Source organism: Arachis ipaensis, chromosome B1, assembly GCF_059453495.1.
Source record: "Arachis ipaensis isolate K30076 ecotype BB chromosome B1, ASM5945349v1, whole genome shotgun sequence".
In the NCBI taxonomy this organism is placed as follows: Eukaryota; Viridiplantae; Streptophyta; class Magnoliopsida; order Fabales; family Fabaceae; genus Arachis; species Arachis ipaensis.
The window spans coordinates 89,171,698-89,190,245 of NC_142436.1; the positions used below are offsets into that span (position 1 = coordinate 89,171,698).

An 18,548-nucleotide genomic window follows, 5' to 3' on the forward strand; every position below is an offset into this window, starting at 1 on the left:
CAGATATCTATTATGGTGTCACACCGAAAAGAAACTAAAATTTGTAGAATAAAGTGGTCTCCAAATAAAAATGAAAACGTCATTTTACAAAGGTAGTCTTAATGAGATTTAAATTAGATTTTTTGAAGTAACGTATGTAGTAGCTGTTCATAGTTATTTATGGTGGTGTTACTTATATTGATAGCCAGTAATGGAGGCTTATCAAACACGAGACGACACAGAGATGGTGGTGGACGACAAGAAGTCTTGATTGAAAATGCGGCTCCATATTCGGTGTAAGTTGGGAATGAGAAAGATGGTATTGTCCAAAAATATTTCTGCTGAGTGTATGTCATATTTTACATATCGAAAATAAATACCAACCCAAACAGACTATTTTTTGGATGTCCATTCTTTAAGGTAAGTTTGTAATTTTTTTGTATATGGATGAAGTTAAAAGTACATTTTATCAACATATTTTCATTCTGTCCGAATTGATTTAGGTGAAACAATTACATTGTAAATTTTCTATGTAGGTTACTAATCACGTTGAAAAAATTAGGCGTATAGTAACCAACAAAAATATTGGGTAATAATTAGATCTTAGATGTTAAAGAATATTTTGAGATAAAATAATTGGAGAAAAGAGTAGCTGATCTAGAATAAAGAATAATTTACTTAGAGAACAAGAAAAATGACCTATTTATTACAACCACGTCAACTAGTTTTATTTGATTTATGAAAAAAATAGACAGAAAAATAAAATTGTTTCCCTTTATGAAAATTAGAAATTTTTTGTATTTAAATTTTATCAGAAATATATATGTTAATAAAAATTTAAAAGGTTAAAAATTTATTAATTTTTTTTATATTGTGTTTGGTTAGTGGATAGATGATAAAGTTGAAGCATTGTGATAAGTTCTAAACAAATTAAATGTAAATTAAGTTAAAATCAAATATTAAGAACATGGGCGGTTCTAAAGGATAGGACTTATGCTCCATAAGTTTAAAATGTATTTAAGTTCTGTTAGTTAATGGATATACTTTAATTAGTGAGCATTCATTAGTAAAATTATTCGATTTTTTTTAGGTTTAATTATTCTGCAGGTTCCTATAGTTTCATCAAATTTTCAATTAGGTCCCTATATTTTTTTTCTTTTCAATTGAGTCCTTAGATATTAATTTTTTTTTTCCATTTAGTCCCTACCATAACAAAACCATGTAAAATAACAGAATATTCTATTCAAAAATCGAATATTCTCCTAATTAAGTTATAATAGCTAATTAAACCCACTTCTATTTTTTCAAAATACCAAAATCACCCTTGCCATTTTATCCAAAAACAAAGAACCCTAGTCAACCCTTGTTCTCTGAAGTCATTGCGTTTCTCCTCCGATCCATTCGTTGGTGTCGTCCTCCATCTGCTGCGGCGGCGGCGTCGTCGTCGTCCTTGGCGGCGTGAGTGTCCATCGTCGTCATCGTCCGTCGTCCTTGGTCTGCGCTGCACTGCTCTGCGCTGGTCGTGCGTCTGCTCTACTCTGCTTCCCACTGGTGGTGTGTCACTTCCGTCGCGTTCGCTCGCCGTGGATCGCTACGCCGCTACTCGCGTCGCCACACCTCGCCGCACCTCGCCTTGCTGCCTGAAGTCGATCTGCCAAAACAGGTAACATGTTAATTTTTTTTTTTGTTTTTTCAAAGTTAACATGTTAATTTTTTTTTTTCAAAGTTAATGAAACAGGTTTAAGCAAATGATAATTTTTCTGATTTATGAATTGATTTAATACACCTATTTGTTTAATTGAATTCTGAATTCTTTTGATACAATAGTTTGGGTTTACAATATGAATATATATATAAGGGTTTTGTGAATTGATGAATTGACATATGAATTGGTTTTGCTGATTATGAATTTACTTTATTGTTGATGGTTGTTGCTGTGATGAATACCATGCTTCTTCTAACCACCAGTTCTGTTCTTGTCGAGGCTTTGCCTCAGGATTTCTTTCGGGGTGGAGGTCGAGATGGAGAAGGCTTAAAATATCTTAGTCGCTTATTGATGAAGCTAAGATCAGAGTTTCTTGGCGAGTCATCATCATCGTGCGAACAATTGAAGTTTTTAACAGTGCGTTCTATGTATTTTGTTTGAAGTGAAACGAGGATCTCTATCAGAGATTATAGTAGCAGGTACACTATGGAGTCTCACAATCTCCTTTATGTATAACCGTGCTAGCTCCTCTTGGGTGTAAGTCATCCGAATGGGCAAAAAGTGAGCTGACTTCGTCAGTCGGTCCACAATCACCCAGATAGCATCAAAACCAGTCCTAGTCCTTGGCAATCCCGACACAAAGTCCATTGCAATACTTTTCCACTTTCATTGCGGAACCTCTAAAGGTTGCAACATCCCAGAAGGTCTTTGATGTTCAATCTTTACCTTTTGACAAGTTAAGCACTTTGAAACATATTCCGCCACATCATTCTTCATACCCGGCCACCAAAACATCGCCTTTAAATCATGGTACATCTTAGTGCTTCCCAGGTGAATGGAGAATCCGCTTTTGTGTGCCTCCTTTAAGATATCTTGCCTCAAAGTGCCAACATCCGGCACAATGATCCTACCATTGAATCTCCATAACCCATCTTTTTCTTCCGACACTCTCCACTGTTTTCCTTGCTCGATAGCCGGTAACACCTTCCATAACGCTTTATCATTTTCATGAGCCTTTAGGAGCTCAGATTTAAAATCACTCGAGATTTCTAATCGGCTCAAACACAAGGTTCCAGATACTTCTCGAGCACCAATTTTTAGACTCTTGAATCTCTTGAGCAACTTCTCCTCTTGAAGCATCATCCAAGCCGCATATAACGACTTCCGACTTAACGCATCCGCCACTACATTCGCCTTTCCCGGATGGTAATTCAACTCAAAGTCGTAGTCCTTCAATAATTCCATCCACCTCCTTTGCCTCATATTAAGCTCTTTCTGATCAAAGAGATATTTCAAGCTCTTGTGATCGGAGAAGACTTGGAACTTAACCCCATAGAGATAATGCTTCCACACCTTCAAGGCAAACACGACCGCAGCGAGTTCCAAATCGTGCGTAGGGTAACTAACTTCATTAGGTCTCAACTGTCGTGAGGCATACGCCACCACATTATGATGCTGCATCAGCACGCATCCTAGACCCTTTAGTGAGGCATCACAGTACACCTCAAATGGTTCGTTCGGCTCAGGTAACATTAACACAGGTGCAGTGGTCAACTTTTTCTTCAATGTCTGAAAGCTCTCCTCGCACTCAGGAGTCCAAACAAACGGAGTGTCTTTGCGGGTTAACTTTGTCAACGGCAATGCTAATTGCGAAAAGCCTTTGATGAACCTTCGGTAATAGCCAGCTAAACCCAGAAAACTCCTTATCTCAGTTACTGTGGTAGGTTGCCTCCAATCCATCACAGCTTCCACCTTAGTTGGATCTACGACTATTCCCTTCTTACTCACCACGTGACCCAAAAACTTCACCTCGCTCTTCCAGAACTCACACTTAGACAGTTTCGCATAGAGTTTCTTCTCCTTTAAAATCTGCAACACGGTCCGCAAGTGTTCCGCATGCTTCTCTTCAGTCTTGGAGTAAATTAGTATATCGTCAATGAAGACAACAACGAATTTATCCAGAAACGGACGGAACACTCTATTCATGTAATCCATGAATACTGCAGGAGCGTTCGTCAACCCAAAGGACATTACAGTATACTCGTAATGACCATAACGAATCCTGAAAGCGGTCTTAGGGATATCCTCACCCCTCACCCTTATCTGGTGATAACCAGATCACAAATCGATCTTAGAGAAAACCCCAGCTCCTTGTAACTGATCCATGAGATCATCAATTCTCGGCAACGGGTACTTATTCTTTATGGTGACCTTGTTCAGCTGTCTGTAATCCACAGAGAGCCGCATACTTCCATCTTTCTTCTTTACCAGTAACACTGGAGCACCCCACGGGGAAACACTCGATCGGGTAAAATTCTTACCCAACAATTCCTCTAACTGAGACTTTAGCTCGGCCATCTCTAATGGTGACATTCTATAAGGAGCATTTGAGATTGGTCCCACCCCAGGCACCAATTCAATAGCAAACACGACCTCTCGGTTAGGTGGAAATTCCTCAATATCATCGGGAAACACTTCCAGAAACTCATACACTACCGGAATCTGATCCAACCTTTGATCATCACCCGAAACACCAGCGGTTAACAACAGGATACCCTGACATTCGATTCCAGAACAATTCACCATCATCGAATTCAAGTAATAATTATTCACCACGACCGACCCTTCTGTATCCTCTGGCATGAAGTACACCGACTTTGTAGAACAATCAAGCAGGACATGGTTCTCAGATAACCAGTCCAATCCCAAGATAAGGTCAAGACCGATCATCGGTAAGCAGATTAAATTATGGACAAAATCACGCTGCTTGAACCTAAACAAAACTTTCGGGCATCCTAGCCTAGTTACCATGGCCTCATGGGTAGCATTATACACTTTTAGGTCATAACCTAAGGTTACAATCTTCAACCCTAACTCATGGGCTTTCTCAAATGCAATGAATGAATGCGATGCTCCCGAATCAAATAAAGCATTTAAAGTTTGACCAGCCATTTCACAGTTACCTCGAATGAGTGTCTCGGATCCCTCTGCACCCACAGCTGAGGTGGTGAACACCCGACCAGTTTGTTGTGTTTTCCCAGCACCTTGCTTCTGCTGCTCCGGACAACTTGCGGCTTTATGTCCCGCCTTTCCACAATTGTAGCACAAACCCCATCCGGCCTTGCATGGTACTCCCGAATGGTGACTTCCACACCTAGTACAAGCTTGATCATTCTGAGGCTGCTTCCCAAACCTTTTCCCTTGGGAGTTGTTGTTGTTGTTGGGCCTCCTAAAGGAACCTCCCCTCTTGAAAGGCAAACCTCTAGGTGCAAAGCTATTCCCTCGGTTCTGTGAAAATGATCCTTTGTGACTTCCTTTCTCAGTGGCTGCCCTCTTCACACACTCTTCAGCAACCCTACACTTGTTCACCAACTCGGAGAAAGTCCTAATCTCCATTTGCCCCACCGAATCGAAAATATCGCTCCGGAGTCCTCCTTCGTACTTAACACACTTTCATTCCTCATATTCCACCAGAGTCCCTTGACACATACGAGAGAATCTGAACAGCTCCTCAAACTTGTCAGTATAATCAGATACGGACATAGTACCCTGCTTCAGCTGCAACAATTCAAGTTCCTTGGCCGTCCTGGCAGAAGTCGGAAAGTACTTCTTATAGAACTCCTCTTGGAAGACATCCCAGGTGATATAATCATCACCCTGCTGCAGGAGGCGTCGGATACCCTGCCACCAATGCGACGCTTCACCAGTGAGCAAATAGGTAGCGAACTCCACACGCTGCCCTTCAGGTACCACCTGCGCTTGCAGTGCTCGTTCTATAGCCTGAAACCATGTATCGGCTTCAGTCGGACTAGTAGTTCCCTTGAACTTCGGTGGATTAACCTTCAAAAAGTTTGCCAGTGTCATCGGGCCCTGAACTCCACCTCCGTCATTACCATGGTTGTTCATCTGTTGACCAAGAGCCTCAGCAGTGGCTTGCATAGCAGCAGCCATGTTCTCCAACGCAGTCATAAAGTTTACCGGGTCATTATGGTTAATCTCCGGCGCACGAGCATTATTACGACTCCTCCCACGACCTCTACCGCGTCCACGAGGCGCCATCTGGTTCCTATACACACCAAACAATCGATATTAAGTTGATCAGTCTCAATATCGGAAGTCTAGTGCTTCAAAGTCCCAAATGTATGCTCATGAACGTTTATGCCAATTATATCAAGTAGATATACTAATAGCACATAACACACACACAGAGAGAATGCACAGAAGCATAGTCAGTCCGTCCCTCAGGCTCTACAGGAACGAATCGCTCTGATACCATAATGTAACACCCTACCATACAGAGTCTTATGCTTAAGTCATAATTCAGAGATGGCAAGGTATTACGACCTCTAAAACAAAAATTTAGTACCTATAGTAGTATGAATAATTGATTATAACTAGGAGCCTTTGTAAAAAAAAGGGGTAAACAAAAACCGTAACTCGAAAGCGCAACACTGCGATCGATAACGTAACGAACAGGGATAAGCTAACGCGAGATCATATATATACAAAGGAGTGTCAAAAACAGGAATATCAAGACTCAAAATCCGGTTGCGAAGATAACCGGTCTGAGCATAGTAATATATACATATAGTAAAATAAGGAAACCCCAAAGGAAACCCAAAGGGACACAAATATAGAAATCTATTCTCCAAAACCTCCTATAAGAGGAGTCATCATAGTTTGTATTATTTAATGGAGATAAAAGTATCTAAACAAGATATATAAACCAAAACAGAGTCCCGAGAACAAGGATCTTCGCTAATCCAGAAGTCTCCAGCATGCCTCAACGAGAAGCCTCGCGTCCTGCATCTGAAAACCACAAAATCCGCATGGGTGAGAACCAGAGGTCCCCAGCACGGTAACAGCTTCCACATATATAATACATAATAATAGAGGAAAGCCGAAGGCAATCCTAGAACTTCCTCCAGATAATATCAAAGCTTATAAACAAGCTAAACCATAAGTGGCAACTGACTAAAGATCCTTCAGTCTAACTAATACTTCCCTTTCCAATTCCTTCAGACCTCCCAACCACCAGCAGGAGTTTAATAAAGCAAACACAGTCATATCAGACAAGAGATTTACAAATAGGAATAGATAAGGCATTTAGACAATTAGCAAGTAATATGCAGTCAAACAGGCAATCTCAAACAATTCATGTAGTATGCTCATGATGCATGCCTGTCCCTAGTGGCTAATGATATCATCTGTCGGTTATAGAGCCAACCCGACAAGTCCTGGTAGCTAACCATTGGACTGTCCCTCTGTCGCGCATCCCCAACTTGAGTTATACTCATCATAAACTTGATTATAATCATGATCCATATCCATCACCCTCACTGGTGAATATTTACGGGGGCGAGCTCATCCGGGCCTTTCACAGTGCTCGGCCACACTTATGACATAGGGTCAAAAGAGCTTCGAGTCTCAACCTGGAGCACGTGGTGGCTAGCCACTGCTTCCTCCCAGGGAAACCCTCATCTCCGATAGTGGAAGTGCAAATATTCACAATTCATTCAACAGCATATATGCATTTATACTTAGCCATAAACATGGCTCTGCCGTCACACGGCATAATCCAGCCATCCGGCTCACGGTTAAATCCATAACCAGCCAATTCATTAACAATTACGGCCCTTCGGCCCATGGCACAACAAGCACTTCCACCGCCATCCTCCGCATCTCACATAATCATCTTTGATCCTCAATGATCATTCATTTTTTCCCTTGCTTCACTCGCAAGTTACCACATTCACTAGCCCTTTTTCTCATGCTAGGCATATCATAATGATTCAAGACATAAGTGGTGAGATCGGAGGCTTAGAAGTATGAAATTTGGCTTTTAAAACTTAAACATCAACTTTGGGATGAAAATAGGACCACGCGTACGCGCACTCCACGCGCACGCGTGAATGGCCTTAAAACTCATCGACGCGCAAGCGTCATACGCGCGAACACGCAGATTGAAAATTAGCCAACGACGCGCATGCGTCAGCCACGCGTACGCGTGGGTGCTCTTGCACCCCAGGCACAAAATTGGCACAACTCTGGCACAACTCTCTGGAAAATGGCTGGGCATTTGGTACAGCGCATCGACGCGCCCGCACACACCACGCGCACGCGTGGATGGTGCTTTCTCAAAGAACGGCGCGTACGCACCAAGTGCGCCTACGCGCGGAGGGTCATTCTGCTAAAAATTTTCTAAGTTAAAAGCTGCAGAATTTACAAATTCAACCCACAATCTTCCGACGGACATAACTTTCTCATTTTAAATCGTTTTTCACCCGTTCTTCGAACGGCATGGATATCCCGGATCCAATTTCATTTCTAAAGAAATTTGGTACAATTCAGAGATCCGTAGTCCAAGTTATGTCCCGTCAAAGTATACCCAAAAACCGTGTTTTTATACAAAACCATAAAGTGCCATTTTCAAAACAAGCCACTTTCAACTCTTTTCAAAATCAATCAAAACATGCCAATTTCATCCCTTTTCTTTGAAATCAATCAAAATGTACCAAAATCAACATCAAGCCATCCTCAACTCACACATTGACATTTTACCAAATTTTTCAAAATCACCATCCAACCCTTTTAACACTTCTCAATCAAATGGCTAAAGGACAAACACCATATCATGTCATACATCCTCCCTTACCCCAATTTCCAGTAATACCATTTCCAATCAACTATCATTATACATAATCAACATCATATTCACCATCAACATGGTATCACCCATCAATTAAACCTCAATCATCCATCAAGCATATATCACAACATGCATTTCTCATATATCACACAATCAAGGCATCAATATTCATAATCACATATATGATCACATCATATATCTCAACTATTCAACAACATCAACAATTTAATGCCTATCTTAGGGCCTCTAGCCTAAGTATTTCCTACCACATTACATATTAGATACGGGAAACCGAAACCATACCTTAGCCGATTACCCAAGCTCAACCGGAACACTTCCAAACCACTTGTCCACAAGCTCTCAAGGTCTCAATACCTCTAAGAACAGATTTTATCACACAAAACCCTCTTCTAAGCTTTCCAAAATCACCAATCAAGCTCCAATATTCACATATACACAACCTAAGCCACAATCATCATACCCATACACAACATCTCAATACCCAAACATCATAGAACAATAAATTACACTAGGGTTGAGAATCTTACCACACCCAAGGTCCAAGGAGACAAGATTAACCTTCTCCTTCAAGAGAGTTGGATCCTATAACATCAAAGAGCCTAAAATCTCAACATTTTTGCTCATGAAACTCGAAATCAAGGCTGGAAATTCGAAGAGTAAAACGTGGATTACCTTAAGATTGATGGTATGGGTTTTGTAGATCTTTCCGCGGTGAACGCGTGGCCGCAAACGGTGCGGCAATCGGAGCTCTAGATCAAAAGTTATGGTGGTTTGAAGATCAACCAAGGGAGAGAACTTGAGAGAGTGTTCTTCCCCCCTCCATACCAATTTCAACGTGTTTGAGTGCTAAGTGAGGAGAGAGAGTGCTGAAAACTAGGGTTTTGGTTTAGTTTAGTTGGGCCAAGGCCCATTTTGGGTCTGGTTGGACCGGTTTGGCCCGTTCGGTCCAATCTTGGTCCGTTTTCTATAAAATTGGTATCGAAATTCTTGTCTCAATCTCCTCTATCATATTAAGCCATAAAAATAACATTTTTAGCTTTCTAGAATAAGTTCTCATTTATGGGTTAATTAGCCATTAATTAACTGAGTCTTACAAAAGACACAAACTATATTTCATAAATCTACACAAATGTAAAATGTTACATGATCATAATAAATACTTGAATGATGGAAATTGAATTTTATATATACTTTTTACTACTATTTCTATTTCATTTTATTCATTACTTTTTTTTGTATGTTGTATTTTGAAAGTCAAAAAAATAAAAAGAAATTATTTTTTGTACAATTTGTATATAAATAAGCAAAAGAATGATAGTGACAAAATAAAAGGGATTATAGGAATATCTTTCATGTCGTAGAATCATTGAATAAGGATTATAGGAATATCTTTTATTGACTATTTATAGTTTTATCGAATTTTCAATTAGGTCTTTATATTTTTTTTTCTTTTCAATTAGGTCCCTAAAGGTATACAGGTAATTTCACAATTTATTAACATTTTTTTGACGTTTAACATTAACAGGGACTAAATTGAAAAAAAATGATGTATAGGGACCTAATTAAAAAGAAAAAAAGTATAGGGACCTAATTGAAAATTTGGTGAAACTATAGGATCTGCAGAATAATTAAACTTTTTTTTATTGTATAATCTATAGGGTAAGTTTCAAAAACATTGGCATCCTCATGCAACAAAATCTGTTTTTGTTTGTAAAATGACATTTTGATTCTTGAATCGAGAAGCTATATATCTCTCCTTGGTGTAGTCGATCACAACTTTTCTACGAGAGAAATGTTATGTAATTAATATTTTTTATTTTTGTCTTGTATTTAAATTTATATTAAAAATAAAGTATTGTTTTTGTTCTTAATATTTAGGATAAATTTTAAAGTCATTTTTAACGTTTAAATTATTCTATTTAAGTCTTTAATATTTTAAAATCGTCTCAATATTACTCTACTGTTAGTGATATATTTACAGAATTGATAGTAAAACAAAATTGGGGTGAATTTAAAATGTTAGGGACTTAAATAAGATAAAAATGTTAGAGAAAAAAAATAATACATTACTCTGAGAAAAATTACCAAATCAAGCAAAACTAAAATAAATTTTAACAGATTGAATTGCTTTACGAATTCAAAATTTTTATTCATTATAAAATATTTGTAAAATAATTAGTAGATAAACTTTTGTAAAAGAAAAAAATACATATACAATAAAGTATAAAATATATCTTTTTGTCTCTAATGTACCGAACTTCTTTGATGTTTAATTTAAATAAACTTTTTTACTTTGAAAGAAATTTTAATTTTATCCTTTAATAATATCAATTTTTATACTATACATATAGTTATTCAATTATTTTTAAATTAAATCTAAGTAAATTATTTTTAATCACATTACTTTTGTTTTAAGTAAATTTATTTTTCTCAATTTTACTCTTTTTAAGAATTTTATTGATACATGTTCGAAAAGACAATTGGGGCATTCTAAGACAAAAAGACAAAATGAAAATTTCAAACTTCCAGAGGGCCCATCACTAGAGCACGTGCAAAAAAGCTCAAAGAGAGCTTTAGAAACTTGGCAGCGGTTATGCATATGGAGTTACATCAAGTTCTAACCAAGGAAGAATGGGCAAGGCTCATTGGGCTAAGTTAGGACCGCAAAAGCCCAATAATGCTTTTCAAATTCAATGGGAGGCATAATTTATTATTAATTTTCGAATTTTTAGGCATTTATTTTGGTTTGTTTTGTTGTTAGAATTTGTTGGAAGATTTGATTTACTTTTGATTTGCTTAGTAGTATTTTTAGATATTTTAAATTTAAACCAAATCTGATCTAATCTAATAAGATCAAAACTGATTTAAATTAGCTATCATATCTTTAGGATTTTAAAATTTAAATCAAATCTAATCTAATCCAATAAGATCAAATCTGATTTAAATTAGTTATCTTATCTTATCTTTTAGCTAGTTTGTTTGGGGTTTATTTAAACACTTTCTGGTGAGATAATTTACACAACTTTGATGAATAAATTTCAGTTGCTTTTAAGCACGTTTTATTGTGTGAGAAGTGAGGTGAGTGATTTGCTTCGCTTATTGCATGAGGAAGATTGAAGGATCCAACACTAAGGTGACCTGCGTGGTAGTTTCTTTCAGTTTTCGTCCATCTGATCTAGGTTGTCAAGGACAAATTCTTTGAAGGTCTAGTAGGAAATCCTTTCCGGTGACCTAGGTTGCTAAGAACAGGTATCTTAAAAGTCTAGTAGAAAAATTTTTATCTGTCTTTTATATTTCCGTTGTCTCGTTATGCTAATAAATTCCTCTTCTTAATGCCATTCTTTTCTTTTCCCCTTCCATTAGGATTTTAATATTTTAAATGTATTAAACCCCAATTAAATTCTTATCATTTACTCATTATAAAATATTGTAAAATAGCTAATACATAAATTTGCGAAAAAAAAAGAGCATGATTCATATACAATAAAGTATAAATTATATTTTTTTGTCTATAAAATATTTAATTTAATTAAACTTTATTTTTAATCAATTTTTTACCATAGATAATTATTCAATTATTTTTACGTAGATAATTATTCAATTATTTGTTTAATTACATCTAAGTAAATTACTCATAATCACATTACTTTCATTCTAAATAAATTAATTTTTTTAATTTTACTCTTAATCAAATTACTTTCATTCTAAGTTATTTTTTTATTAGAGTAAAATTAAAAAATAAATTAAATCATTATCTATCGTATAAATTAAAATTATTGAAGGAAAAAATAAAATTTATTTAAAAAATAAAAATAAAACTTAATTAAATTAAACATTAAAAAAGTTCGATACATCAGAAATAAAAAGGCATACTTTATACTTTATTGTATATATATCATGTTTCTATTTTTCTTTTTTGAAAATTTATCTATTAGCTATTTTACAAGCATGAGTAAAAATTTTGAATTTATAATGTAATTTATTCCATTAAAATTTACTGTTATTTTACTTGATTTGATAATTTTTTAAGAATAATGTATCGTTTTTGTCTACAATATTTTTGTTCTATTTAAGTCTCTAACATTTCGAAATCAACTCAATGTTGTCCTACTGTTAATTCTATTAACAGATTACTAGCGACAAGACAATATTGAGATAATTTTAAAATATTAGGAACTTAAATAAAATTATTTAAATATTAAAGACAATTTTAAAAATTATTTTAAATATTATAGACAAAAATAATACTTTATTTTTATATTAATTAATTCTTTATTTTATTTTTTTAAGTGTTGGCTGGCTCCTTAACAAGTATCTTCTCATTATGATAAAGATATGAGAGTTTAGTATAGTTTATCGTATAATTTGAACACACCTTATTAGAAGAGATTTAGGGGATTAGTATATAGTTCATCTTGTAAGATCAGATTTGATACGGTGGATGTTATCTATATTTATAATTAAGGTAAACTATAAAAAATATATTTAAATTATTTTAGCTCTGATAAAAATACTTTTAAATTTTATTATCGATAAAAATATTTTTAAATTATTTTAAAAGGTGACAAAATAAAAATACCCAAACGTGATAAGAAAAAAATAAATCAAAGAAGATCTTTTATATTATAGCAGAATATTTTTGTCATACTTTTAAATTATTTTAAAATATTTTTATTAATAACAAAATTAAAAAACATTTAAATACATTTTTTATAATTTATCCTTATTATTTATAAGGAAAGTGTTATAAGCACTGCTTTTAATTTGTGTACATTTTTCTTGTACATTTCTGTTTTTATATTAAAAATAACTGATAAGAAATAAGAGAAAGTAAAAATTTTGTCCTTTTTATACTACAATAAAAAGTATATAAAAAAGTGTAAAAGAAAAATAGTGTCATTTTTCTAATTATAAAAAGTATTGTCATACTTGGATATTGGCTTCTAAATTTATTATCTTATTTAATTTAATATTTATTATTATTTTATTATTAAAAAAATATAAATAAAAGTAAATTAATTAATAGAAGAAACGTTTTTGCTATATAAAAGTAAAACTATTTCAATAATTAACTATAATTAAATAGGAAATACTTCTCGGTCAATATTGTTGTCAAAAACTAGTTCCTCGAATTAGATTCGATAATTAAATAAAATGGTTTCTAGAGGGCAAGAAGAATAGATTCACAGCAGCAATAACAGAGTAAGGCATGAAGGAAAAAAAAAAAAAAAAGGAATGAGAAAGGTTTAAGAGAGCAAGTGAACCGTAAGCTTTTCATAATATTTCATAATTCAGTCTTGTTTCACATTTAAGTTTTTTTGTCAATCAAATTTAATTAAGTTGGCTTAAATCCAACAAAAATCATATTTATTATATGTAGTGTATACACACGCGCGTTTCACTAACACAAACAAAACACTCATTTCACTTACGTTTCGCGTGCTGCGTTCAAAAAATATGAAAAATGGTTCTATTTTTGTGCGTCTGCTCCTCTTTCTTTTATTGGTACTGTTGTTACATTATATTTTAATTTTGTTTCTTCTTTCTCCTTCTTTTTCATGTTATTATTGCAGTCACTTATTCTTTTTTTTCTATATTTTTCTTGGTTTTATTTCTCTCAAGAGAGTAAAACAAGAAGAATTATGAGAAAATAAAATAAAAAGAAAAAGATGAAGTAAAAAAAGATGAAAATGAAGAAGAAAACGAAGTAGAAGATAAGAAGGAGGAAGAAGAGTTTTGAATTATGTAGAATTTATCACAAAGATAACACCAAAATTTTTTAAAAATAACACATAAATGTCTTAGTTTTTACACTGAAATTTTGCTAGAAAAGCACAAAAATATCTTCTTTAATGTTGCATTTCTTTCTTCTTTCCTTTTTTTTTTCTTTTTTCTGATGCTCTTACTTCTTTTTTTAGTAGCATTGCTTCTCATATTAAACTTGAATGAACAAGTTTGTACTATATTACAATCTTATTTAGTTAAATGAATGTAAGTTTACACTTATTGGATTAAATTCTTAGCAGAAATGAATCAAAATTTATTCTTTTTTTTCTTCTCTTTTCTTGGTTTTATTCCTCTTAATAAAGTAAAACAAGAATAATTATGAGAAAACAAAATAAGTAGGAGAGGTTGAAGGAAAAAAAAAGATGAAAAAGAAAGAAGAAAACGAAGTAAAAGATAAGAAAGAGGAGGAAGAAGAGTTTTGAATTGTGTGCACCTTATTTAATTCTAAAATGCACCAAAATTCCTTACTAATGACGACACACAAACAAACTCAGTTTAGAACAAGCTTAGACCAGAATGCACCGAAATTAAACTTAGAATGCACCTTATTTAAATTCAGAATGCACCAAAATTACTTAATAATGATGACGCACAAGCAAATTCCTCCTCCTCCTCCTTCTTCTTCATCATTATCATCTTCTTCTTTTCTTGTTCATCTTTCCTTCTTGTTTTAACTTCTCATGATTCTTCTTATTTTATTCTTTTAACAAGAATAAAAACAAGAAAAAATCAAATAAAGAAAAAGAAAAAACATACACTACAAGATATTACCGAAATAGCGACCGATTTTGGTGGTCGCTAAAACCTTAGTCGCTAATTAGAAAATAGCGACCAACTTCGGTCGCTAACTGTTAACGACTGATTTTAGCGATCAATTTTTAAACAAGGACACCAAACCCTCACCATAGAGCATCGATCGCTAAATCGGTTGCTAACATAATTGGTCGCTAAATGATGACCAAATTTTTCGATTGCTAAATCAGTCGCTGAGTATATCGGTCGCTAAATAGCGACAAATTTTTCGGTCGCTAAATCGAGCGTTAGTTTGTGACTAGCATTTCGGTCTCATTTGCTACCAATGTTTCAGTCCCTAATTCGGTCGCTAAGTGGAGACTTATATTTAGCAACCAACATTTTAGTCACTAAATCGGTCGTTAATTCGCAACCAAGCATTATTAGTAACAAAAAACATTTTCATTATCCCAGATAGAATGAGCTATCTTGTTTTGCATTGAATTGAAACAAAAGAATTGACAACACGAATATTCCCAAATAACCACATTAATTGAATAGCTTATTTTATGCATCGTATACCAAATTCTTGATAATAAGATCTTTTTTATTCTTCTTCAATTCTAATAAAACTTCATTTATTGAACACTAACAAATAACATAAAAATCGAGCAAACTAAAACCCTTCATAAATATTCTTTTTTAGCCAAGTTCACCCTTTCCATCCAAGCACAATAAACAAGCAAATTATATTCCAGATTTCAAATGTCATTAAAAGAGTGAGTAACATAGGAGCAAAAACATAAAATTATTACATAATTAAGTCACAAAAAGATTAGAATCCAAGAAACATATAAGTGAATAGAAAAACAAGTGCTATCAATTGTTCACGCAATTGACACTTGTTATCACCAACAAGCTTGGTGTAGTCTTTTTTATTGAGATGTAAATTGAAATTGGTGGTTACTGTTAATTTTTCTTGCTGTAAATGTTGACGCTAACTCTTTTAACTCTTGGGTAAGAATAAAAGAAAGGGAGGGGTTAAGAATCGCCTTTATCCTTGTCTCGGTATATGAAAGTTGATGCTATGAATGTCACCATGTTACACAATTGATGATCCCTCCCTTCTATTAATATTTTATTGATGATTAATCATTCTGTCTTCAATTCTATTGATGATTAATTAAATTCACTTTTCATAGAGTTGGGTTTAATTTGGTAACTTGTGATCTATTTATAGTTTGAGTTTTCAGAAATACCCTTCAACATGAGACATGTATTTTTCATAGTGCTTCCACCCAATAATCAGTCATGCAGTAGATAAAAAACACTTAAAACAAAGTCAATTAGATATTATGAAAATGATTCTAGACAAGTACTTTTACCTAACTTCCAGTTCCATATAGCTTAAATGTGAGTTTGTGGTTATATTCCAGAAACGAATACATCGATCTGTAGTTCCTCCTCTAGATGCAAGGAGTCCATGAACATGAGGAGACCACGCTATTGCTTTAACAGCTGCCGTGTGCTCACAGTACTTCAGGACGGGCTGAGTTGAGTGTTGATTCCAAACAAGCAACTGCAAACATATAAAGGAAATTACTAGTGTAATAGTGCATGAAAATCAAAGGAGTAACAAAACAGAAAGGGGAGCTAGAAAGTTGATGAAGCTTGCAAGTACATACTCTATTATCATTTTCTCCAGATGCTAACTCATGGTTATTATAAAACCACTTCAGTCCACAAACCCTTGAAACCCAAAAAAAAAAGAGGGAGAACAAAACAAAATCTTCAGGAATCAAATAATAAATTAATACCAAAGTCATATATAAGTTCTAAAAATAGAAATCAAACTTATATAACAATTGAAGCCTTCTGCAAGATAAGGCATGGAGAACATGTAAGAAAGATGTGAGGGATAGGCATTGTGCCTGTACTTGGAAAACAAGGGGCTTATTCAAATCAATTATATACAAAGAAAAAGTTAGGAAGAGAATTTGTTAATTAGGTTTGACAAAAAAAGTTGACAAGTCATAAATTACAAGTTCCAAATTTTGCATATCAAAAACAGGGTGAAAAAGGAACAAAACAATTAAAAATCAATGGACTTGAAATAAGATTAATAAAAGATGATGGACACACCAGCAACACCAAAAATAGACTTGAAATTTATGGCAGAAAAAGCATTGATAGTAGTTGTTTGAATATGCACCTCAGAAGAAGAAAATGATGCTTGAGAAGTTGTTATTTTTAATTTTTTCTTACTCTCTCTCTTTGATGGTGTTGAAATGCTTAACCCAATGTCTCTGGACTTAAATTCCATCTCTTCTTTAGGTTCAACATCTGGTGCGAAATTTAAAATTCACAAACTAACCGGCAAGTGCAACTGTAAACCCTGTTAAATTAGTAGATAATTAGTCAATAAATTAATTTTTAATAAAGAAGATTGGAAATGCGAATATTATATTAAATTAGGATAGAGCTCTGACGCAAGGATTTATACTGGTTCGGATTTCTACAAAATAATTCTGTTGTTAGTATAGTCCAAACCAACAAACAATTCTCGCAATTAAATTAAAATATGGGTTTTATATCATGAATAATGAACCCCAATAAAAATTTACCGAAGTATTTTGACTCCGGGTCGTCTCCCTAGGATACAATGAAGTGCTCAATTATTGGCTATAAAGGGGTAAGGGGGTTTTTGGTTCATAAGAGGGCAAGAAAAGTAGATTAAACGAGTAAGTAAAGAAAACAAGATAAAGAACTCTTGGCTAAGACTTGGATAATTGAGATCACTGATGAGCGGATAATTTATATGCTTTTTGGCATTGTTTTTAGTATGTTTTTAGTATATTTTAATTAGTTTTTATTATATTTTTATTAGTTTTTAAATAAAAATCACATTTCTGGACTTCACTATGAGTTTGTGTATTTTTCTGTGATTTCAGGTATTTTCTGGCTGAAATTGAGGGACCTGAGCAAAAATCTGATTCAGAGGCTGAAAAAGGACTGCAGATGCTGTTGGATTCTAACCTCCCTGCACTCGAAGTAGATTTTCTGGAGCTACAGAAGCCCAATTGGCGCGCTCTCAATTGAGTTGGAAATTAGACATCCTGGGCTTTCCAGCAATATATAATAGTCTATACTTTGCCCAAGATTTGATGGCCCAAACTGGCGTTCAAAGTCAGAATAGAAATTCTGGCGTCAAAACGCCAGAACTGGCATAAAAGCTGGAGTTAAACGCCCAAACTGGCACAAAAGCTGGCGTTTAACTCCAAGAAAAGTCTCTACATGTGAAAGCTTCAATGCTCAGCCCAAGCACACACCAAGTGAGCCTGGAAGAAGATTTCTGCATTAATTACTTATTTCTGTAACCCTAGGCTACTAGTTTTTTACAAATAGGACCTTTTACTATTGTATTTTACACACTTGATCAGACTTTTCATCTTGGAACTTGTATGTTCACGCTTTGGGAGGCTGGCCATTCGGCCATGCCTAGACCTTTTGTTCTTATGTATTTTCAACGGTAGAGTTTCTACACACCATAGATTAAGGTGTGGAGCTCTGTTGTTCCTCATGAATTAATGCAAAGTACTATTGTTTTTCTATTCAATTCACGCCTACTTCTTCTCTAAGATATACACTCGTTCTTTAACCTTATGAATGTGATGA

General features: G+C 34.5%; 1 protein-coding gene across 3 annotated transcripts; it reads right to left on the reverse strand.

The window, feature by feature from the left end:
- Positions 1-1,174: 1,174 nt before the first annotated feature.
- Positions 1,175-17,148, reverse strand: LOC110271391 (uncharacterized). 3 transcript variants are annotated; one of them, XM_088501551.1, is made up of 4 exons: positions 17,086-17,148; positions 16,559-16,622; positions 16,259-16,452; positions 4,593-6,493 (listed from the first exon to the last, which is right to left on the reverse strand). In XM_088501551.1, the coding sequence occupies exon 4, from the start codon at positions 5,741-5,743 to the stop codon at positions 5,138-5,140; it is 606 nt and encodes a 201-aa protein (XP_088357677.1). In that variant the 5' UTR covers positions 5,744-6,493; positions 16,259-16,452; positions 16,559-16,622; positions 17,086-17,148; the 3' UTR covers positions 4,593-5,137. The 3 variants fall into 3 exon arrangements, 2 of the variants coding, with proteins under 2 accessions (XP_088357677.1, XP_088357676.1); XM_088501550.1 differs by lacking the exon at positions 17,086-17,148 and adding an exon at positions 16,728-16,909; XR_002362097.2 differs by lacking the exons at positions 4,593-6,493; positions 17,086-17,148 and adding an exon at positions 1,175-1,630 and having other exon boundaries at positions 16,559-16,895.
- Between the last annotated feature and the right edge of the window lie 1,400 nt (positions 17,149-18,548).